At 42.8% G+C, this 18,019-nt stretch overlaps 1 protein-coding gene across 2 annotated transcripts in view; it reads left to right on the top strand.

The window, feature by feature from the left end:
* The window catches only part of tbx15 (T-box transcription factor 15), a 106,427-nt gene that overhangs the window by 41,450 nt on the left and 46,958 nt on the right, over positions 1-18,019 (top strand). For both annotated transcript variants that reach the window (XM_038801965.1, XM_038801967.1), the window contains 2 exons: positions 4,029-4,130; positions 9,548-9,719. In XM_038801965.1, the coding sequence (XP_038657893.1) occupies positions 4,029-4,130; positions 9,548-9,719 (274 nt within the window). The remainder of the gene's footprint in view (positions 1-4,028; positions 4,131-9,547; positions 9,720-18,019) is intronic.

The raw sequence follows: 18,019 nt of genomic DNA, 5'->3' as shown, positions 1-18,019 counted from the left end.
GCTGGTTTGCACTCTCCTCCACAATGGAACACTGTAAATGATGTCCATTGGGCAGCGTTGCAGGAGGGTCCAAGTGCCAGTTGGGCTGAGTCCCAGCAAGGAAACTTTTGCCATCAGAACAGAAGGGAAGAAGAGAAAATCGATCAGAAAAATAACCAAACACAAACCGCTAAAACTGTTGCCCTTGTGTTATTCTTATTATATATTTAAAGCTTTAGTAAATTATTTTTCAAGAAACACCCTTGGTTCTCCCACCCCATGCTACATGGAAGATTTTGCAGCCTAGCCAAGAATTAACAAAACTTGGATTCATGAAACTTGAAGCTGCCAACAGCTGGTTTCGAATACAGGGATTGAAAAAGAAACAATTCAAATCACAGTTCCCATGAATTAAAAAGTTGAAATAATTTACTTAACCTTTTCCCTCAATATTTACATTTTTGGGGATGATTTATTGAAAGAAATGTTGATCCGAGCTTTGTGGATTGTTTTTTTGGCTTCAGCCTTTTGAAGGCTGTGATTTTAAAATGCACAGTCTGTAACCTTGACTGTTCTGCAGGGATGGCGTCTCCCTCCAGGTGGACCAACACTGACAGTACCACAGTTTGCATGGTTTGCAGCAGCCAACTTCATTTGCATGGGTCAGTGGGTGTCCATGTCACCCACTGACCAGGGCAGCACGGTAGCACAGTGGTTATCACAGTTGCTTCACAGCTCCAGGGTCCCAAGTTTGATTCCTGGCTTGGGGCACTGTCTGTGCGGAGTCTGCATGTTCTCCCCGTGTCTGTGTGGGTTTCCTCTGGGTGCTCCGGTTTCCTCCCACAGTCCAAAGATGAGCTGATTGGGTGGATTGACCACACTAAATTGCCCGTAGTGTCCAAAAAGGTTAAGTGGGGTTATTGGGTTAAGGGGAAAGGGTAGAGGCGTGGGCTTGACTAGGGTGCTCTTTCCAAGGGCTGGTGCAGACTCGATGGACTGAATGGCCTCCTTCTGCACTGTAAATTCTATGATACAACGGGTGAGGGTTTGGTGCCCCATCCACCTTTCCTCCTCCCTGTTACTATTTATCTCCCCTTCAGTCCCCTGTGCAAACTTTTGACGCAGTAAATAGTAATTCAGGAGTTTAGGCTGTTTCCCTTGCCAAAACTTACAACCTCCTACTACTGATGCTACGTGCATTCATACCAAGTATTCCTTGCCTCCTTCGATATAACGGTGTGTGGTACTAGACTCCTACTAAGCTGTGGCTGTGGGAACTCCAAAAGGTCGGTAAATTCCCACCACAACAAAGCATCCAGGGGCTACTCCCTGCCATCAGTGGGCGGAGCTTCTACGCCTTACAAGGCTGCCTGGAAAAGTGTAGAATTGATGGAGACCAAAACACAACTGGGTCCCTTCCATTTTCTGGTGGGTTCTGCCAGAGTGACACCAGCCAGCGGCTGGTGGAAAACCAGAGCCAGTGTGTATTTCCTGTGGGTTAATTTTAAGAATCTCCCAAGGATTTCCCAAGATGGTCTTTTCAGTCTTTTCCTCACAAAGCTTATAGGATTAGGACCCAAACAAGACACTCTGCTGCTTCAGCAAGTGTGCATTGCAGTACATGCGTCTGAATTCTGATATAAATCTGTTGTCTATTTGAACCCATTCACCGTTTCCACTGATTAAACATAATTGCTTTACTTTTTATTCTGAAACTTGCTCTTTCATTTCTTCTCCTCTATAGACGGTCATCCTCACCAACATTTAAAAAAAAATTTAAAGTACCCAATTCTTTTTGTTCACTTAAGGGGCAATTTAGCGTGGCCAATCCACCTACCCTGCACATCTTTGTGTTGCAGGTTCCTCACCAACATGATGCACTATTGCAGGACAGAAACATTTGTTCACTGTTTATGGTGTTCTGCATCCAGCTGCTAGGAAAAGTATCAGGAAACTTTGAGTTGACTTGGCCTTTCATTTTACTGCCCTGTCCAGACTACTAACTGCAGTTACGAAATAGGGAATCACTGACTGATCCAAAGTGCTGCTCTAAAGAAAAAACCCTCAGTGACCCTGATGAAACAACTTCACCTTGCTAGTAAACAGATTGAACTGGGCATGACTCGGAAAATGTTTTCAAATGAGGCATTGAAAATATAATGGAAAAAGATTGGGAAATAACCACACAGATACTGCTGACGATTTCAACGAATCATTTTCAGAACCTTACCCAGCACTGATTTCATTCAGAACTAAATATAAGTGTATGACATTGAAAAGCTCAAAGAGGAAGGAAATCCAGGCAGTCAAAGTTAATAAAAATAGGCCTTTAATTCCCTTCTCTAAACTGTTTCTGCCATACAATTTCACTTTCAGTTATTCCCTTGTTGAGATTTTTTAGAGTGAGGGCAAAGGCGAAAATGCAAAGTGGCATTAAATTTCATTGCAATGAATTCTGAGCACACAACTCTCTTGAATTATGCATACGTGTCACCACTTATTCTGTGCTCAACAGGCCATATGTAAAATGACTGGTACTCAAAAACCCTTTGAAAGCGAATTTGAATCTGTACAAGAATGGGCAGCTTGCAAATCAGGTTGAAACAGGATTAACCCTTCTTGGACTTGCCAACTTTCAATTGTGTGGAAACAAGTTTCCCTTTGTATACTTTGCAAAGGGACAGAAATTGGCTATTACCAAATACAAAGAAATTCCAAATAAGTTAGATTTTCCTGTTATATGTTCTGGAGTAAATTAAAATTCGCTCTTCACTTTAGCTGCTATTTTATCTCTGATTTGTGCCCTATTCCTTTGCCCTCCCAGGATTGGATTGGATTGGATTTGGGTTTTTTTTGTCTCATATAGCTTTCTTCATCCAGGATAAACTGTTACGTTGTCGATTATACTATAATTTATAAAGGTCAAATGGGGTATTGACAGGGATACATGCCAAAACACTGGGGCCAGATTCAGTTTTCTAATGTCCCTGGTGTCAACATGGGACAAATCAAAACAAAACGTTCAGACACAGTCAAGTTTACTCGTTGAAGTGCACTTTTCCTTAGGAATAATTAGCAAAGCTGACAGCCCCCTATTTTGATTGAGTGTCATAAAGCTTCAAGTTATGTTACGCTATTGGTACGGAACTGATCAGGAATTCATTCGTAGAACTCAAACCGCTACAGGGTTCAAAAGTTTGAATAACCCTTGATTAAAAATCTTCAGTTGTTTTTTATTCTGAAACTTTCATTTTCATAAACCGAACTCCGTCTCTCAGTCCACACTTCGGCTTTTCTCTGGAATGTCATCTTCACCAACATGATGTACTATTCCACGACACGAACATTTGTTCACTGTTTATGGAGCTCTTCAACCAGCTGCTGAGACAAATATCAGAGAACTTTGAGTTGGCTTGGCCCCTGCTCTGTCCAGACTGCTAACTGAAATTAGGAATAAATAAGGAATCACAGGTGCAAGACTGATCTAACATTCTCTACAATAACCGAGTAATTCTGCTCCAAAAGAAATCTTAGTGAACATGATGAACAACTTTGAAATTGTGTGGTGATGGCATGTAATTTTGATTTTTACTGAATGTTCCACCTCAGGCTATGTATAGTAGCCAAACTCCATAAATGATTAACTAAGGGATGAGCTAACATTTAAAACATTCCCATGTTTTAAGATCTAAGGATACGATGAAGGAAACTGAAAGATGTTTCTCTACTGCCAAAGAGCCAACTATGCGTGAAGAGTTAGCGTGTAGATTGAGCATTTTGACGGTTTGAGTGGGGGAAGAGAGAAACATTATTTATACCAAAACAAATTGAGATTTCCTCTGACCAGAATGTGCAGGCCTAAAGACGAGGGAAACTGGAGAAGGGGTCAAGTCCCAGATTGCTCTTCAGCACTTGCCGCTCTGCTAATTAACAATCTGTTTGTGCTTTCAGTCAGGCAGGGAATGATAATGGCTGGTGAGGAAGAGGGAAACATAAAACCTATTAATGAACTCATTACAATTATAAAACATGGTTAATTTTATTCACAGGCGAATGTTCCCAGCAATTAGAGTGAAGATCACAGGGCTGGATCCTCATCAGCAATATTACATAGCAATGGATATCATCGCTGTGGACAATAAGAGATACCGGTAAGTTTCACAGTAGTTGAGCCACTTCTGTTTAACTAATTCTGAAAGAGCTCAGCGCGGCAAGCAAGCATAGACCACATTTCAATCTGAAAAGTAGCCAACAGAATTCCCATTCTAAATTTTACAGTTGTAGACAAGGCACTGCTTCAACTTGCAACTTGTCTATATAAAATAGCTACCTGTCTGCCTGACCTACTTTGGTGTCATGCTTAGAGCAAGGCCTGTGATGTTTCAGTTTTTTAAAATAAAATTAGAGTACCCAATTCATTTTTTTACAATTAAGGGGCATTCATTGTAGCCAATCAACCCACCCTACACATCTTTGGGTTGTGGGCTGAAACTCACGCAAACATGGGGAGACTGTGCAAACGTCACAAGACAGTGACCCAGGGCCGGGATTGAACCTGGGACCTCAGCGCTATGAGGCAGCAGTGCTAACCACTGTGCCACCATGCTGCCCACGTTGTGTTTCAGTTAATGTTGGAGTATAGCTTTCTTTGGTAGTGAGCATCTATTTGCTTTAAGTTCTTGTTGTCTTTATACCGCTTGTGCATTTGTGTCTGTCTGCTGAGGTTGTCAGCTTGCTAAGTGACACTTTCCTGAAGTATTGACAATTGCAGTACAAAAGACGTTCAACAAACCTGAAAGAATGGAAACAACCATTGGTTATTTTCTTACTCCTGCATGACTGTATAGAGAGAATTAATTCACAAGGAAAAATATTCAGCATCAACATCGGGTGTTGTTAATATCCAGTGGTCTTAATTATGGGCAGTATCACTCCTGTTTGGTAGATCAGAGGTGACCTGTTTTCACCAGCTCCATACCTCAACCATTACTATTTTGTTATGCAACATGCAGACACCTACCTTACTTGAAGGTTTGTAAGAATGAATGGATGATGTTTCGAGAATCACAATCCTGTTGCAACCATGACCCATGACCATAATTGGAAACTCCATTCTGCAGACGAGCTCAGATAACACTGGGATCATGCTACCACCCAAATTACTGTCCAGTGAATGAGAGGAATTTCAAGCAACAATCATTGAATTTAAAATCCTCATCTTTATCTTCATGTCTTTCCAGGACCACACCACTCCCAATCCCTGTAAACTCCTTCAGCTCTATAATTCAGTGTTCCTCAAACGGTAGCGTCTTAATGCATGCCCCACTCTCTTCACCTCACCATAAGCGAGTTTATCTTCAGCAGTTGAGGCCATAAGCTCTAGAGTTCCTTTCATAAACCGCGCCACCTTTCTCTCATCCTTTCATCCTTTAACAGCATTTTTGAAGTTTACCTTCTTGACCAAGTCACCCTTCTTAATACCTCTTTCTTTGACTCAGTGTTAAATCTTGATAGGGTATGCTCCTGTGAAACAACTCGGGACATTTTTATACATTGAAGGCACTATAAAAATGCAAGTAATTGTTGCTGCACGGAATATGGAAGTGAAAAGATGATAAATGGAGAATATTTATTAGACCATGGTGGCCTGTCTCCAACCTCACACTTGCCAAACCTTTCCATGGCTCAAAGAATCATCTCCTTATAATGACTGCACTATGTCAGCATGGTTTGTTCTTTGCCTGTCCTGGTAATTTCTTGAGTTCCACCTTGACGCATTTAGGAAGATGTTAGCAACTGCCAGATCACCTCAAACAGCATTCCAAACTTCTTGATGACACCCCCTAGACAATTGCTCAATGGTGACCCTGTGAAAGCCAAACAGTGAACTGCTATGTGAAACATATTGCCTTGTTTACTGCACTTATGCTTTATGTTGTATGAAGGAATGCAAAAAGGAGTAAATATTCTCTGCATGCTATCTCCATATGGATGTAACGATGAATATTCAAATTGAATCCACATTTCTATTTGTGAAGAATAGTGTTTATATGTAAAGGTGATTACACTTACTGTGGCAGTTCTTCTGATGTCACTGAACATTTTTCATATTTTCCACTTGGTGTGCCAATCTCAAAAATGACATTCCCTCATTTTTCCAGCATTGCATCCTGTTCCCCTAACTTAATAGTGAGGAAGTTTTTGGTGACAATGAATGTCACTTTTCTTTACTGTTCCTCCTATACATGATTTCTAGTGAGGGAGTCTTAACCATAGCCTTCCTGGGGAAACAAAATCTCCCCAAAGCTGTACCTGTACACCTCCTGCCAGTGGAAGGCAAAATAAATAATAAAAACACCCCTTCAATGGCAAGTAAAACCTTTTTAGAGGCAGTGGCATGCTCTGTATAGAGACTGACAGCTTAGAAAAGTGCCGGCCTGCCTTCCTGCATATTTAAATAAATGAAAAATAAATGTAGAATGATTGTTTTGAAATTACATGCCAATTAGCGTATTAAATTAAAGTGAATGGAAGGACGGTGATGTATTGAGATGGACTGGTTGACAGACGGGAAATTAAAGAATAGGAATATTGGGCGGGATACTCCCATCGGCTAAGTGCCAACACCGGCGGAAAAACAGAAGCGTTTTACTCCGGCGTTGGCGCCCGTTCCGGGAGCCCATTCTGTGGCCCAGAGTGGGGTGGCACGCGGCTCCAGCTGCCGATCCCAGCCTGAACCCGGTACTGCGGGGTCCACGCATGTGCAGTTCGGCCAGCACCAACTAGCGCATGCGCAGTGGCCTTCTTCCCTACACAGCTGAAGGTTATTGCTAATAAGGAATTGCCATTGTTAGTTATGTGAGCACTTCACAGCTCTCAAGTGCATTCTCTTGCCATGTCTCAGAGGAATGTTATTGCCCAGCAATAACAGCCTGAACAATTTTGCCTGAACCCTGGGGGCATCAGCACCACAGAGGCAGCAGCCAACAAGCAAACCCCCATGAGCTGGGCTTCAGCAATGGGGATATTCCCATGACCAGGCAGTGAGTGTGTGGATCAGATGGGTACCTGAGCTTGGTTTCCCTAAGGTACCGAGTAGGGGTCTTGGGTTTGGGGTCTAGAGTGTGAGTGTGCAGGGAGGCGTTCTCCAGCACAACCATGGCACTTTGAGAGAAGGTGGGACACGTAAGGGTGGGGGAGGCTTGGGGGATTTGAGGGTCCTGCAATGAGAGCCCTAATTGGTTGGCGGCCTCTCTACTTCTCCAATTCCTTGCAGATAGCACAATGGATTGTGTTGTTGACCTCGCAGCACCAGCCCTCACAATGGCCAGGCACCGGGAGAAGGCAGCAGCAGCAGTGCCGGCGCAGGCTAGAGTCGGCACCCCATGTGCAGACCTGGCCACCCATCAGGCAGAGGAGGGACTCAGAGGGGGATGCCAGCGAAGGCCCAAGGTGTACATGTTTGGCCATTCAAGGAGATGACAGACAGCATGTGCCGCAGGAGGCTCCGTTTCAACAAGGAGACAATGTGGCACCTGTGCTTTGACCTTGTGGACCTGGCACCCTGTGGAGGAGGAGGACACCCAATTCCAGTGGCCATGGAGGTCACCACAATACTTAACCTTTATGCCATCAAATCTTTCCAGGGCTTGAACAGGGACCTGTGCGGCATATTACAAACTACAGCCCACAATTGCATCCTGAGGTCACGGATGCCCTGTATGCCCGGGCAGCTGACTATATCAACTTTGAGCTGGACCAGGCCCATCAAGATGCCTGGGCAGCAGGATTCTCTGCCATCGCTGGATGCCCTAGGTCCGGGGGGGGGGGGGGGGAAGAGATGGCATGCATGTCGCCAGGGTAACAGGGCATGCCCTTTATTAACAGGAAGGGGTTCCACTCCCTGTATGTTCACGTTGTGTGCGACCATCACCTGTGGATAATGCATGTGTGCGCCTGATCCGCAGGGATCGTGCATGACAGCCACATTCTGGGACAATCGGAGATCCCCGGCATCTTCAAGGACCACCCCAGGATGACGAGTCGTCTCTTTGGGGATAAGAGGTGCCCGCTCATGTCCTGGCTGATGATGCCAGTGCGAAGGCCAGACACCTAGATGGGGACCCAATATAACGTGGCCCATGTTGCCACCCGTGCTGTCATTGAACAGTCTCAACATTGGACGTCTCAAAATGTGGTTCTGATGCCCGGACCACTCGGGTGGTGCAATGCAATACCCCACCCAGAGGATCTCCCACTCTGTGGTTGTCTGCTGTGCCCTCCACAACCTGGCACAGCAGTGGAGCAACGTGCTGGAGGAGGAAGAGGAAGGATATGCATCCTCGTCTGAGAAGGATGAGGTGGGGCTGGAACAGGAGGGGCTGGAGGACAGGCCTGGGGAGGACCCTCGGGAGCAGCCAGAGAATGGAAGACAGGTGGTGGCTAGGGTCCAGCATGCTCAGAGGACTAGGAAGCCTCTCATTCTCACCCACTTCTCATGGGCAAGGCTCTGTTCGTCAGCTCTCCCCCTTCCTTCTTCCAATTCCCCCCCATTCATCCCCATTCATCCCTTGCCCCCATTGACCACCCCCACTCCCAATACCCTCCTTCTTACCTATTTCCTTCCTTCCCCTCCCACCTATTCCCTCAGCGACTGGGACATGCTGCCGAGGCGATCAGCCATCGTCGTCACTGACTGAGCCACGCCTTGGACACCTCCACACATGATGCTGATCTCGTGCTGCAGGCCCTCCACTGGGGTCACTATCCTAGCAGTGTTGGCTTCGGTGCCATGCATTGCCAGCGCCATCTTCTACACCCATAGCCTTTGGGTCTACTCCAATTGGCTATGCACTGACTGGACTGTCGCTGACATCCCCTCCTGAAAGTCATAGCCTTGTCCCAGCATCTGCATCAGCTCCGGGATAATGTTATCCAGAGGCTCGGCATCTGACTGGGACTCAGCTGAGCCCTCGGATCCAGCAGACCTCCGACTGCTGACTCCCTTGGATGTTCCTGCCTCCACCTGATGTGCATCAGCATCTGTGTGCTGCTCATTAGATTGTGTCCCAGAAGCCTGTCCACTAACGACACCCTCCAAAGTGTGTATCTCTGCACTGGTGGAGGGTGGGGGTGACAGCTGTGAATTGTTTGAGAGCAGGAGGACCTGAGTTAAAGAAAGAACTTGTTTAAGTAATAGGGCATGTCGCTAATATGAGAATGAGAATATTTATTTTATATTGTATTGCTGTATTTACTGAAATAGCCATAGATGATCATGAAAAATCAACTTTCAGAATTTTCTGTGGCAAAACTGTATAACTACATGCAAATTGCAAAGATTTACACCTCGTGGTTTGAATGTTCAACAAACTAAAATTTGTCTACATTCAGATCTAGCTTTTAACTTGCACTCACAATCAAGTCAACACACCGGTCATAGGTGAGATCTTATTATTCCTTTTAGTTTCAGTCACCATTCCAATGATACAAGGGTAAATGGGAGCGAGCTGTTCTATATTCCCGGAGGGTATCTTGATTTTGTTATTTGTTTCCTTTCTGACTGCAGGTATGTTTATCACAGTTCCAAGTGGATGGTGGCTGGAAATGCCGATTCACCGGTGCCTCCTCGAGTCTACATCCATCCAGATTCTCTAGCTTCTGGGGACACATGGATGCGACAAGTCATCAGCTTTGATAAACTCAAACTTACAAACAATGAGTTGGATGATCAAGGGCATGTATGTAGATAAAGATTTATATTTTTATGACTGCCGCTGAAACATCTCTTCATATTAATGTTACAAAACTGCATAACATTCAGCTATTGAGCAAACTTCCTAAGATTAATTGTCGGTGGTATTAATTAATGGATTAAGAAGCAGGCACACTGCACAACATTAAAATCATTAGTGGGTTACTTTGGTAATCATTCAGTGCTAAATTTAAAATTCAGTTGTATCTCAACATGTTTTTGTTCTCATCACTTTGGGATGGATATGAAGGCTTCAAAGGGGGTGTAGAAAAGATTCATGAAAACGATACCAGTAGTGATCAACTTTAATTACATGGGTAGATTGGAGAAGCTGGGCTGTTCTCCTTCAGAAAGAGAAGGTTGAGAGGAGATTTGATAGAGACTTTTAGATGGAGGAGGTAGAGAGAAATGGTCCCCACAGGTTTAAGGTGATTGAACCAAAAGCACAGGCGGAAGGATTCTTTTCACGCGGTGAGTAATTAGGATCAGGAAGCTGAGAGGGTGGCTAAGGAAGATTCAGTTGCAACTTTCAAAAACTAATTAGATAAGCAATTGGAGAGAATAAAAACTGCAGAGTTATGGGGAAAAGATGGGGAATTGGGAGTAGCTGAATTGTTCTTGTAGTGAGTCAGATGAACACTAGAGGCCAAATGGCCCCCTTCTGCACTGTCGCCATTCTCTGATTATAAAATCTTCAAGTAATTCTGGAGAGAATATTATTTAACTGATTTATTTTCCAGACATTGCCCTTTTTCACTTGAGTTGAAATCAAAGTTTTCAAATCAGATTGCAAAAGATCAGACTAAGAAACTAATAAACAGAACCAAACCTGAATCACTGCAAACCTGACACACAATATGTATAAATATCCTGTTAATTTGCATACTTTGACCATGATCTATTTCTTCCTAACTTGATAAATCTATATAAAACCAATCCTACCTTTTGGGGGTCTAGTTAGAAGAAACTTTTGGTAATTTCTGTTTATTGCATTGAAATAATTTCACCAAATTACTCAGGTGTGGTGTTTGATATCTGTGATGCAAGTTGTCGGAATCGTTTTCACGAAGCATAAATCAATAATGATAAAACGTCTGGAATATATTCATTTCTGAAACAGACCCACTTTCATATTTGTTTTAGCATAAAACTATTTTTTGAAATTAAAATTTACGGCCAAGGAATAATTGTAAACTTAAACGGCTCTGCAGTCTGTGATGGCATCATGCCTCCCAAAATAGCACAGACCAGATGTGATCCAAATCTTCTGCTCTCAAAATGTGCCTCAAGTCCAGCGTCTGAAGAACACTCTGTACCACTGCAGCAGTGTTTGTTCCATTCTCCATACTTTCTCTCCGTGTGTACTGCAGTGTGGTGCTGACTATATGAGCACTTGCATGCTGTGGATTTACATCCAAAACGAACTGAATTGGCAGACGAATCTAATTTCCTCGCAGTTTTATAAAAAAGAAATCCACTACACCCTGTATGCTGGGTGCCTTCCCATCCAGCTTCCCGAAATGAAAGGACACTGCCTTCTGCGCTGCCCAATCCACACGTACTGCTTTTATTTAGCTATTTCTTCAATCTACAGATGAACAAGTTTGTCTGTGATATGTGTGGTTCTTTCTCTCTGTTTGACTTTGTAAGGGAAAGGCATTCTTTGAAGTATGAATTAAATTGTGGCTGTTCTTCTTCATTTTTTCAAAAGTTACGAATCAAAGGAAAAATTAGTTGTCACATAATATTTGTAGAACACAAAGGGCAGTGGACAGGTTACACTGCTAAATCAGCATTGTTGTGGTTTGCATAGGACTCCTTGACAAACAGAGGTCTTAGGTGTTTGAGCACTTGTATAGATTCTACTCCTGGGTCTTGTTGACAGAATGTTAGATGAGTACATTTGGGACATCTCTCATTACATTCTAAATAATCTATGGATATTTATAATGTTCCTGGGATAGCCATGCAATTTTAAAACATGGCTTTGCACCAGGGTAGATTATCCTCCACCGACAAGAGCCTGAAACATGAAAATTCATTTTATTTCTGTTATGTATTTAAGTAATACATCCCTGCTGGTGGAAAGTCACATGATCTGTAGTGACATCATCAGAGTTTATGGGGGGGGGCTTCAGTTCACCATCTTTAGTTTATCTCCTGATGAACCTTGCATTGTGTTTGTGAGAAGTCCAGTGCGTGGCACCTCCATATTTTTTCTCGCTGCGGCGCACATCGAGAATATAGCAAAAGAGAAAACTGGAGACGAGGATTGTGGCACATAAAACCAGCTGGAGCAAACGTTGCCGACAAAAAAAGTGGAGAGGGTGGTGAGAGTGGGTGAAGCAAAGGCTACCTATGCTGAAGGTTTAAAAAGAAGGTTTAAAAAGAAACCATGAGTAAACAGAATGCAGATTTGAAAACCTGCTTGACATTGAAGTGGGTAGGTTCTAGATTGTAGGGATCATGCATGCAGCAAAGTGAAACAGAGATTCAAAAGTCTGTGTCTCTGTTCTATCCATTACTCGGGGAGAATGAGACACCACAGTCAGACAAAAGAAAAATTTGGAGTTTACCTTGTGGATAAGGAGATTTTTTGTTGCGTACATCAAAAAGAAATCGAAAGTAGGGGCTGATGTATAGAACCCAGGAGCTGGTATCTGGAATGGCGGGAAAAGCGGGAGCCATGGATGCATTTGATGAAGACTGTGAGACTTGGAAATTGTATGAAGAGATTTTAACAATATCTCAAAGTGAATCAAACACTAGAGGACCTAAAGGTTACAATATTTCTTGGTTCGGTAGGGCATGAAGCATTTATGCTACTGTACATGACCTATAATGAATTAATGAAAATTCTAGAAGGGCATTTCTCACCAAGCCACTGTTAATTGCAGAAAAGTTTCAGTTCCACTACCATGGTCAGGAAGAAGTGAAAGCATTTTACAATTTGTAGCAACTTTAAGAAGATCAGCAAAGTAATGAGAGTTTGTTGAAACACGGGCGACACAGTGACACAGTGGTTGGAACTGCTGCCTCACAGCACCAGGGACTTCGGGTGACTGTCTGTGTGGAGTTTGAACTTTTCCCCGTGTCTGCGTGGGCTTTCTCTGGGTGTTCCGGTTTCCTCCAGCAGTCCAAAGATGTGCAAGTTAAGCGGATTGGCTTGCTAAATTGCCTCTTAGTATCCAAAAGGTTAGGTGGGGTTACTGGGTTACGGGATAGGGCATAGGCCTAGGCCTAGGTAGGATGCTCTTTCCAAAGGTTGGTGCAGACTTGGCCTCCTTCTGCACTGAAGGGATTCTATGAAACTAGAAGACACTGTTGTGATAGGCTGGTATGTGGACTCCGCAATGAAGCTATTCAGAGGAAACTACTTACTGTAAGCGATTTTACTCGAGTCTGCTGCAGATGTTGCCACATCTATGGAGCTAGCAACAAAAGATGCTTCACAGATAGGGGCTGGAATGAACATCCACAAGATGGAGACTGCCAGAAGGGTGGAAGGGTGGCAAGGGGGCAGCCATGTTATTGATGGACACAGGTTGGACAGTCAGCAGGAAAATTCTGGAGTATAAGAACGGTGGTTAAAAAGTATCATATTGCCAAAGCATGCTGGGCACTGCAAACATCACCAAGCTGTATCAGAAGAAAAATCTAAGCAGACTAACCTTGTCCATAAGCTGATCGACAAAGTTCGAAACCCCTGAGGCGATGATTTACCTGAACAACTTCAGGGGCCAAAACAAGGCGTTATGTTGGTATGGGGCAGTCAACAAGGTTTCTGGGCATTTCCAAAACTTGATGATAACCAATTCAAAATAGAAGATGATATGGATGTGGCTGTATCATTGATAACTGAGACAACTTCTAATCAGACATTGAAGCATCTGCCTTTATAGTCATAACATGTTATCCTATGGGTGTATCCAGAATAGATCATACCATACGGTAAAATTACAAGTAAAGAGACAAACAGCGGAGTTGCCCCTTCATGTTGTCCATGGAAATTTTCCAGCTTCATTTGGTAGAGCATGGTTGTGAAAAATTAAACTCAACTGGGGAGTGGTGAATCAACTAATGAATTCAAAGAATGACTTACAACAACTCCTGGACAAGTATAAAAAGTGTTTGAAGACTCACTGGACTCAAAGACAGGAGGTGAAGTTCAATATAAAATTAAGCGAAACAGTACGTCGAAATGTCTCAAAGCTAGAACTGTGCCATATGCCATTAGGCCAAATGTCAAAGAAGAACTAGAAACAAATTGCCCAAACAGGAATCATTGATATAGTAACTACAAATAATGGGGCGACACCAATAGTTCCTGTATTTAAACACAATGGCTCAGTAAGAATGTGTGGAGATTTTTAAGACAATTGTAAACCTGGTATTGTGTGCAGATCACTATCCACTATCACTGATTGAAGACTTGCTTGCTGGACTTTCTGGAGGGCAGAAATTCAGTCACATAGATCTATCACAGGTGTATTTACAAATGAATGTGACAAATATCACAGCCCCTACTCACTATCGTGACATACAAAGATCTGTTTCATTACAGGAGACTTCCATTTGGATAACATCTGCTCCTGCTCTTTTTTAGAGGTCCATGGATCAAATTCTGAGTGGGCTAAATGGAGTGCAATGTTATCTAGATGACATTCTTATCACCCGTTCAAGTGAACAAGAGAACTTGAAGAATTTGGATGCTGCACCAAAACATTTACAAAACCATAATCTCCGAGTTAAAAATGGAAATTGTGACATTTTCAAGCTATTCATAAACTACCTGGGTCACATCTTCAATAAAGGTGGCTTGCACAATGAGCTGAAAATGATAGAAATCTTAGATGTCCTCAAATCAAAGTTCTGAAAGACATGCTTGTTAGGTGAATTGGACATTCTGAATTCCCCCTTAAGTATGCGCGAACAGGCACTGGAGTAACTAAGGGATTTTCACAGTAACTTAATTGCAGTGTTAATGTAAGCGTATTTGTGAGACCAGTAAAGATTATTATTACTATGTGACACAACTGAGGTTGTTTCTGGGCTTAACCAATTATTATGGTAAATTTGCAAAGTGATTGAAGTCTTTACACACTTTATTATGTGCCAAACAGGTATGGCACTAATAGAAGAATGTGAAGGTTTGTATAAGGAGGTAAAAGAAGCTTCAAAGAAGTCAGAGCTATTGGTTCACTACATTCCCAAACTGAAGTTACAACTTGTTTGCAATACGTCACCCTATAGGATTGGTGCAGTGGTCTTGCACATACTGCCTTCAGGAGAGGAACGACCGATAGCATTTGCCTTACAAACTCTTACTAGCGCAGAAATAAATTACACTCAGCTAGCAAAAGAAGTATTGAGCATCATTTTTGGTTGGGCGGCATGGTGGCAGAGTGGTTAGCACTGCTGCCTCATGATGCCAAGGACCCGGGTTCGATCCTGGCCCCAGTTCAGTGTCCGTGTGAAGTTTGCACATTCTCCCTGTGTCTGCATGGGTCTCACCCCCACAAACCAAAGATGTGCAGGGTAGGTGAATTGGCCATGCTAAATTGCCCTGTTAAAACCTGCTTGAATACTATTGGCTAGGAACTATTGGGGAGCTCATACTCCCTAAGAGTTATGGGATACCCAGTAGTCCCCAGCCAATAGTATTCAGGCAGGGTTATAACAGCCCATTAATTGGAGAAAAAAAAAGAATTGGGTACTTTAAATTTAAAATACAAATAGCATCATATTTGGAGCAAGAAGGTTTCACCATTACCACCTATGGACATCATTTTTCTCTCTTGGCAGATCACTGATCCTTGACTACAATCTTTGAGCCGTATAAAGGTATTCCTTCTTTAAGAGCTAGTAGGTTACAGAGATGGTCTTTGATATTGTTGGCACACACGTACGATATCCAATATTGTCAATTTGAGCAACGTGTGGATGCTGATGCTTTGTTAAGATTGCCGTTACAAATTGAGCAAAAGCCTGCAGAAAATGTTGTCAACATCCTATATTTCTCACACGTGGATAATGTACCTGTGACTTCATCTCAAGTACAGAGATGCATACGAACCAATCCAGTGATGGGGAAGGTGATGGACTTGGTCTTAAAAGGAACGATGACAGACGTACATTGTAAAATTCCACACCTCAAGCCCTACATCACAAGAAGATGTGAGTTGACAGTCCAGAATGGAGTTTTATTATGGGAAATCTCAGTGATTATTCATCCGTGTTTGTATCATAAAATCCTTTGTGTGAGGGACATCTTGGTGTGATGAGGATGAAGGAACTGGCATGCAGTTTTTTGTGGTGGCCAGGTTTAGATGCTCAAATCGAAGAGAAAGTGGGGCATTGTCAGTCCTGTACAAAACTAAGAAACATTCCTGCAATGCTGCAATCCTTACATCCATGGGAATGGCTGACACAGCCATGGCAGAGAATACACATAGACTACAGTGAGCCATTTGAGGGATACAGGTTCCTAGTGATTGTAAATACACATTCTAAATAGCTGGAAGTAGCAATTATGAAATGCATGTTGACAGACAAACTATTAAGAAGTTGGATGAAATATTTGCAAGATTTTGTAGACTGGATCATGTCCTACATGACAATGGAAATCAGTTCATTTCCAAGGAGTTTGAAGACTACATAAAAGGAAATGGTATACAACACATCACTTTGACTCTGTACCATCCTGCAACAAATGGATTGGCTGAATGATTTGTACATTCACTTAAACATTCTATCAAGGCATCAAAGGATCAAGTCACAACAGTACATTGTCACAAAGAGTGAATAACTCTTTTTGATATCTTACCGGCACACCACACACACGACACAGAGTTCATCAGCAATGCTGCGTTTGAAAAAAAAGCTAAGAACAAAGTTTGACCGTTTGACACCACCTGATTCTTCAGAGATTGTCAGACGACAGCAACAAGCACAGTTGCTCGGAGGGAATAAAGCTCTTAAAAGAGAGTATTTACTTAAGGAGAACAAGCACTAGCAAGAAGCTGCACTACAAATGGGAAATGGGTGCCTGCAGTCATCCCAGCACAAACAAGTCCATATGCTGCACAGATGGATGATGAGAGAGCTTGGCGACATCATACTGACCAACTACTAGCTTCATAAAGAGAAATCGCTGAAACTTCCCAGGGTGTATTTCCATCATGATACTTCTGAACAGAGACCAAACAGAGGAAAATTTAGATTCTGTTTCTGAGGATATTTCAATACCTAGGGAGATGGACACTGAAGTAACTTCACAGGAAGTAAGCTTCAAAGGTCTCGACTAGTCAGGTTCCAGAACATCGAGTACAACCTAAAAGGAATAGATGTCCATCTGAGAGATTGTCTTATTAAGTTGTATATGTGTAAAATGATAATGGTGCAAGTAATGGACCTCATGGATAAGTGGGTCAGTTGTTTTCATAGAATCCCGACAGTGCAGAAGAAGGCCATTTGGCCCATTGATTGTGCACCGACCCTCCGAAAGGACACGCTACTTGACCCACTTCCCATCCTGTCCTGTAACCCCAGCTAACCTGTACATCTTTGGACACTAAGGGGCAAATTTGCATGGCCAATCCACCTAACTTGCCCATCTTTGGACTGTGGGAAGAGACTGGAGAACCCAGAGGAAAGCCATGCAGACATGGGGAGAACGTTAATAAATTGCAGTTTGCTCTAGTGAAGTAAAGGGGAAGGGTGTTATGCATCAAGGACTACATCCCTTGCTGGTGAGCAACATCTCCTCATCAACTTCGCATTATGTTTGTAAGAAATCCAGTGTGTGGCACCTCCGTACCTTTTCTCTTTGTGGCACACATTGAGGATATAACAATTTCAGCTCCAGCTTTGTTGACATCAATGGAAACTTAAAGCGGCAGTCTTACTATGGTGGTGCAAATCCAATTTTCACCCTCGTTTCACAATTCAAATTTTTAATTTCACAATGAGTTAGAAACAAAACCTGTTTGTACCAACACACAACTTATAACAGACATATGATAACTTCTCTACTGGTTCTAATATGAGTACAGTATTACTCTGAACACATGGCAACTTGGAATTGGACCAAGACATACCAAACTCATTTCATAAGACTTTGATAAAACTCTTCAGAGTGATGATTTTATTTTTCCTTCAGAGGGAGGAAATTATCATTCTCCCTTAAGTTTGGACGCCACCCCTGTTCTGAAGTCATGGAGGCTGTAGTTAAACATAGAATAAACAGTGCAGAAGGAGGCCATTCGACACATCAAGTCTGCACCA

This window comes from Scyliorhinus canicula, chromosome 7, assembly GCF_902713615.1.
Source record: "Scyliorhinus canicula chromosome 7, sScyCan1.1, whole genome shotgun sequence".
Classification (NCBI taxonomy): Eukaryota; Metazoa; Chordata; class Chondrichthyes; order Carcharhiniformes; family Scyliorhinidae; genus Scyliorhinus; species Scyliorhinus canicula.
This window is presented reverse-complemented; position numbering and strand designations above follow the sequence as displayed.